Below are 6,607 nucleotides of genomic sequence, written 5' to 3'. Positions count from 1 at the left end.
TGTCATACTGTTGTAAGTAGCAAAAAAACAACAGTATTTTAAAGCAGTGACTCTAGAGAAATGCTCTGTATAGTTTTAAATGTTTTAAAAGGCAAGGGATATATTCCTTTCTAATGTTCAGTACGCGTGAACTAAGGTTTTGTATCTGAAATTCACTTTATCTTCATTTGGTCATGTAGAGAAACTTGCATTTTTCTATGTTCCAAAGCCTTGATAAAACAGACACGGTTGTTTTCTTTAATTAGAACAAACAACAGCAATCTTACTTAAAAATGTTTATTGTAAAAAAGTGGCTAGAAAACAACATAAATTTCACTTCACACTTTCTTCAAGTTATCTATAGATGCTGCTATAGACAACAGTTCACTTTCATTCATAACTCATTCAATCATATAAAAATAAAAATATTTACATTATGTCCGCATACTTTACAAAATCATCAATAAAAAAGGCACTTGGAGGGGTAATGCTGAAAATATTGCATTTCCTTTGTGCATTTAAAAAAATATTTGTCAAACTCCCATGAACCCCCTCTCTTGCACTTATTCCCGTTTTTTAAAAAAGGTTAAAGTTTAGAGGAACTACTCCATATTAAAAGATGGTCAAGCATGCACCAGGAATGTTTGAAGCTACAGTCTATTTTTTTTTTTTTTCTTTTTTTTTTAAAAAAGGCACATGCGGTTAATTTGTGGCTTTCAATTTTTCATACATTCTCTTACGTGGCTTTTTTCCTCTCTTAATTATGCAGTTTTAAAGCATTTCAGATCATTAATGAAGGCCTTGGCTTCTAATAAAATAAAATAAAAAACACAGCAATGAATAATATTAAACATTTACTAAGGTAAACTTGGAATACTTTTTAAGGCACCTGAGATAAATGGTGTCTAGCAAAATTCACTTGGGTAGTATTTTTATTAAAAGTTCCACTTAAAATACTGTTTCTTTGGTTGAAATGTCTTGGCAGGAATGTATTGTTAACTTTGCAGCCTTTTCTAAGCAAGAAAAGACAACATACATTTGGCTTCATCTATAAAGAAAGCTGATAATGCTTCTTCCTTTAGATCTACTTGAAATGTCATGCATAGTGTCTTTCCCCGTATTTCAGAATTCACACATAAGAATGCGAATTTGTGACTGAACAGAAAATACTTAAAGCTTGTTTCTACTGACATTCTAAGTTTTTCCACTATTTTGTTTGTTTGCTTGTTTAGTGGTGCTTTGGTTTGTTTGGCTGAAAAGTAGACAAGAAAACGCCTTTGGATTTCCACTTATCATTTGGAACAGGAGTGGAGAAATGCATCGAGTCCAGGTAAACACTGACTGCATGAGTCAGTGTGCTACACAGCAGCCAGACTCCTCATGTTTGTGCAGAAGAGACATTCTGGAGAAAGTTTTGGAGCAATTTTTGCACTGGTATTTCTTCACATCTGAGTGGGTCTGCAGATGAGCCCTCAGATTGGATCTGTCTGCAAAAGCCCTGTTGCAGTGAGGACAGGAAAACGGCTTCTCTCCTAAAAAGGAAACATCAAGGAAAAATAGGATAAACTTTTAAAAACAAAGTACATGTTTAGGACAGATAAAACACACTTTTATCCTAAGAAACAAACAATCAGAAAGGATTTGTTATAATAAAGAATGTGTAATAAAGTTAACCAGGCTACAGATACAACAGCTTTCAGCACTGCTGAGCGTACTTGCAGAACTCAGTCTTCTCAGAATATGCTTCTGAGTGCAGGTTCCGAAGACAAGCTGCTGACACCTTCTGCATCTACAGGTGCAGGCAGTACTTTTAGGTTGGACTCCTCCCAACATTTTCAAATATTTTCATAGAACTTTTCCTGCTTAGCACTGTGTGAATTACTGGGGACAAGGGTTTTGACCGAAAAGCAGCAATCAGCAGCACAGACATTACATTGTACCCAGTTTTATACTCAAAATCACGTTTTTGCCTCAACAGAAAAAAAGACCGCTTTGGTGATGAGGTGTTTCTAATTCTTAAGGACTTGCGATAGCACATGCAAAACTTGCCAATTGCTTAAGGAGTCAGAAAGCAGACCCTCATGCACTGCCTTTCCGTTTTTCTGCTTGATTTCAGAGTCAGCTGGAGCCTTCTCAAAGTTAGCAGTTTCCAAAGCCTGAAAGTTAATGTTCAGCTAGGGAAAATGGGCTAAACCATCCTAAAATTATCAAGGGAGCAATGCTGATTTATGCCAGTATCTGGCTCACAGTTATGAGACCATGCTACACTCCCCTCCTACCCACCCCTCAAGAGGGAGAATTTAGCCTTTTAATGGTCCATTTGAAATTCTGCGTATGCATTTCAAGGTTAGTAAACACTGCTGGTTTTTACATCTGTATAGGAAAATGGCAAAAGGGCATCCTGATGTTATAGCCACAAGAAACTGCAATTGTAATGGTTGTTCTTACCAGTGTGAGTTCTAATGTGTCCTTGAAGTAGCCAGGGTCTAGAGAAAGCCTTGCCACAGATCTTGCAGACACAAGGTAGTGTGTGTGTCCTGATGTGCATCTTAAGCGCTCCCAGGCTGACATACTCCTTGTCACAGTACTTGCAGCTGAATGATTTTCTAGACTGGGCATCACAGTGCAGCTGCTTATGTTTGGCCAAGCCAGAGAAAGTTGAATAGGTCTTGTTGCATAAACTGCACTGAAACTTTTCGGCTTCAATTGCATGGGGGTCTGAAAGCTTGGACTGGATTCTCTCTTCTTCATCACTAATGGGACTTTCTGAACCACTGTGATCTTTGGAGGAGGTGTCAGAAGGTGGCGGTGGGCTGACTCTTCCCAAAGATGAGGGGTATCCAGAAAGTGGAGAGAGGTCGTTGGGTAATGGAGACGGTAGCAGCCCGGTTGTAGTCCACACAGTAATGGGATTGTAAGCTACTGAGCTCAGGATCTCTGGCTGTGGTATGATAGGGACTGGATAGCTTTCATACAGATATGGGGATATAATCACTGGAGAAGGAAGAAAATTTTAAGGTAAGAGAACCAAAAAGTATTTCAAAAGGCAGCAAAATTAACATTTTGGGGATTAAAAGGTGCATAAATTCAACACTCAGTATGGTCATCTGAACATAAGGAGGATTAAGGAAATGCTATTTCATATATGTGTTCTGATGGGTAGAGGCAGTACCCTTGAACAGACAAATCACAGTTGGAGAGTCTCTTCAAGGCAGCATGCTGTTTCTAATTCTATGCAGCCTGAAACAACGAAGCAGTAAAACTTCCTGAAGGATTTGTATAAAAGTTTCAGTTCCACCACCAGCAGATACAGAACAGGAAAACTCCAAATCCTCTCTAAGTAACTGAGTTCAAATGGATGAGCAAACTTCATGATTCACTCTCCACAGCATTGACATATTTCTCAAAACTCCCTCCTTGTAAGTGAAAGAAAAAAGAGCTAGCAATGAACTAACCCATTCTCCCAAGCCTGAAAAGCAATCCCACCCCTCCTCTTTACCACTACACAATGACTGCAGCCTCAGAAGCAACGCGGTGGCATTAGATTACATTTTGTTACCTGTATGAGTGTCCAGTTCGCTGTAATTCGGCTTCTTGGATGAATTGAAATGCTTCTTGACCAGGAAGGAGCGTGGCATTTTGGACGCAGGGTTTCTCCTTCTCCCAGGCTCTCCTCGCGGGTCGGTGTAACGGTCCCGGCTGGCACGCAGCAGACACACACACTCGCTATCACTGCGAGCGCATCGGTCCCTATGGCATCGCCTGCCCCACGCAGTCCATCCGCCGTGGGTGTGTAGTGGCAGTGCAGAGGCGCCTTGAAAAGTGCTGTAAATACCCACTAGTCAGGTGCAGGGGGGAAGGGTTTTCCGCTCCTCCAATCACTTGGGGATGTTCTCAAGCGCTTTTCCAAACAGGCTGTTTTTCTGGGAGGGCTCTCTGGCTGCTGGCAGGAGGGATCCAATCCCTGCTTAGAGGGTTTGGTTCAGGTTTCAGCTCCTCCCGCTGGAGACAGCTGTGAGTGAGGAGCAAGCTCTGTCACAGCGTTATCCTGCTGCAAAGTGGGTGTACGCTGCTCTGTAGAATTTCGTGCTAGAACAATGTGTTGGTCAAAGTGCTTTAAGAAAAAGGTCAGTTTACTGATTCAACTGAATTTGTTTTCTCTTTCTGACAGAGACCTGGCTAAGTCACAGGCACTGAAACGTCTTCTTTTTTAAAAAAAAAAATTTCCTTTTTTTAAAAACAAGTCTGGTTTCCAGATGTTTGATATAAAAATTACAGTGGAACAAACTGTTCATTAAGGGCAGAAGTGGGGGACATTACAAGATAACAAGTTAGTCGGCAGACCTAATGGCAGCCTTTGAACTGATTGTGTGCCTGCTCCATTTGGGAACTGCCTTTGAACAGTTGCGTTTAGGAAAGGCTGGAGAGGAGCAGGCTGCCTCCCTAACCTGCTCCCTTCCAGGCAGAAGGGCCAGCAAGATACTGCAAGCAAGTTCAAGGAGAGGGAGTATTACATATTACATTTCAGAGCAGGGTGATAGGTTTTATATAATATGCATACTGCTTCAGACTGTTCATATGAAGAACACTTTCTTTTTTATTTTAAAAATCTGCAGAATGCAAAACCTTGACCTTTCCTTCCTTGGGAGTAGTTATGTCACTCTATTGCCTATCCTCTTAGAGCACTGCCAAGGAAATTTTCCTAATTATCCAAAGCAGTTAAAAGATACACAGATAAGCAAACCCCCCCAAATTATAGACTGGGTAATGTAAATATCTCCTAAACGTCCTTCTCCATTAGTATATTTAGGACCTCTTGATTTCCTATGAAGGTATAATCTGTACTAAGTATTTCATTTAGGATGAAAGTCTCTTAAATATGCCACAGTATTTTCTGGTTATCTAGATTGATTTAGAGGAGACATTTAGTCACAGATAGGTTTTTTAATTTTAAAATATTTGCATTTTGAAAATACAGACAGCTGAACACTGGTAAATTTCTAACATGAATTACACTCTGATTGACTCCTGGTCTGCCCTCCCCACCCCTTCCTCCCTCCACCTTGTGTTTTAACTACACCTGCCTGGGCACATACCGGCATGCCGTGCGGGCATGCTGCTAGGGCTCTGTCCTGTCAGGAAGCGGCGCACAGGGGTGTTTTACAGAGACCACCCCAGCCCTTTTTTGCAGCAGGTGTTGGAATAGATGTGGGGGGAAAAAAAACCCAACAAACCAAACCCAACCTTCTGGTTCTGTTAAGACATGCAAGAGTAAAGTGCTTTGTCAAGCTGCGTGACTTCTTAATCTCGGGGATGCCAAACAAGTGCACAGAAAGTTAGCCATTTTCAAGGACTGATTAAAAAGATTCAGCTGCTCATCACCTAACTCTGGTGTCTTCCAGTGAAAAGTGTCACCTGGATTTCCAAGCTGCCGGGAACACACCCAGGTTATGGGAGGAAAGGGAAAGTGGCAAGGAAAGGGACTTGCCAGGTACCTGCTTTGCAGCTGGGGTGGAGGAACAGAGGCAGCTCTTCCCAGGAGAGAGAGGGGTGCTTGCAGAAGCATGAGCCATTGCTTTCCTCAGCTCCACAGAAATTAAGAAATCCACAAAGCATTTTTAAAAGGTTGCATTTGTGGTCCTGCTCCCCTCTCAGCCCTGTTCCATCTGAGAAGTCCCCGTTCGCTGCCAACTCTGGGAAAGCATTGCATTTCAGGATGTGAGACATTAGTCTGTATCTAAATAGTCTGTTACATGAGCTGTGATTCAGACCTTGAGCTGGTTTAAGTTTGTGTGTTGAAATGAATGGAGCCATGCAGATTTTCACTGGCAAGGGATCTGTTCTTTTGTATGTTTGTTAAAAGCAAAGGGTCTGATTCACCAGTGAGGTACTCCCTCTCGAGGCATTTTCACCAGCATAACACCGGAGTGATTCAGTTTAATTGCACTTATATAAATCACAGGAGCGTAAGCAGTTAGCCCACTGGCTGAGCTGATTGAAGGATGTTAGGAATTGGATGGAAGGCATGTTATTACATGGTCCTGAAAGGATATTAGCAGCACATACTACCTGAGTGAGGTCTGCTGTCAAAAAAAGGGAGAGTCTGTGTGAGGAGTGGGTGAGTCAGAGTAAACAGGTGTTCTGGGTGTTTACGGCAAATGTGGATGAGAGGGCACTCGGAGACGTGCAGCATCCATCCCCGTGCAAGAAAGGCAACACAAAGGTCGAGCGCAGAAGGCAGGAGGTTTCCCTCCCGGGGGCAGCCGGGCAGGCACGGGCACTGTGGAGGGTGGTGGGTGACAGCCACACTGCCTGCAGGCAAAGCCTTGTGCCCTCCCCCGGAAAACCAGGCCTAGAGCCTCCCTCTCACATTTTACAAGTACTTGGTCTTCTAGGGATTCTTTATGTTTTTAGTTTGAAAGATGGTGTAAAGCTGTCTTGTTAATGCCACTGTGCTGCTAATTGCCACTCTGCAAAGCAGGTAGGAAGTGATCTGAGCAACTCTTTTGCCTGAAACCTTGACACACGCTTTGCACCAACTAAATGATTAGGACCAAAAAGTTTTAACCATGCAGCAGAAATGACTTTTTTTTTTTTTTTAAAAAACCCAAACCCTCAAACCCCTATT

The 6,607-nt window shown here is 42.1% G+C and overlaps 1 protein-coding gene across 1 annotated transcript; it reads right to left on the bottom strand.

Moving 5' to 3' along the window:
* Positions 1–266: 266 nt before the first annotated feature.
* SNAI2 (snail family transcriptional repressor 2) lies at positions 267–3,763 on the bottom strand. The gene is made up of 3 exons (XM_010177901.2): positions 3,539–3,763; positions 2,428–2,973; positions 267–1,511 (listed from the first exon to the last, which is right to left on the bottom strand). The coding sequence occupies exons 1-3, from the start codon at positions 3,615–3,617 to the stop codon at positions 1,330–1,332; spliced, it is 807 nt and encodes a 268-aa protein (XP_010176203.1). The 5' UTR covers positions 3,618–3,763; the 3' UTR covers positions 267–1,329.
* Between the last annotated feature and the right edge of the window lie 2,844 nt (positions 3,764–6,607).

This window comes from Antrostomus carolinensis, unplaced genomic scaffold (genome assembly GCF_000700745.2).
Source record: "Antrostomus carolinensis isolate BGI_N321 unplaced genomic scaffold, ASM70074v2 scaffold20041, whole genome shotgun sequence".
Taxonomy (NCBI): domain Eukaryota; kingdom Metazoa; phylum Chordata; class Aves; order Caprimulgiformes; family Caprimulgidae; genus Antrostomus; species Antrostomus carolinensis.
The sequence above is the reverse complement of the archived record's forward strand: the minus strand, read 5'-3'. Positions and strand labels throughout refer to the sequence as shown.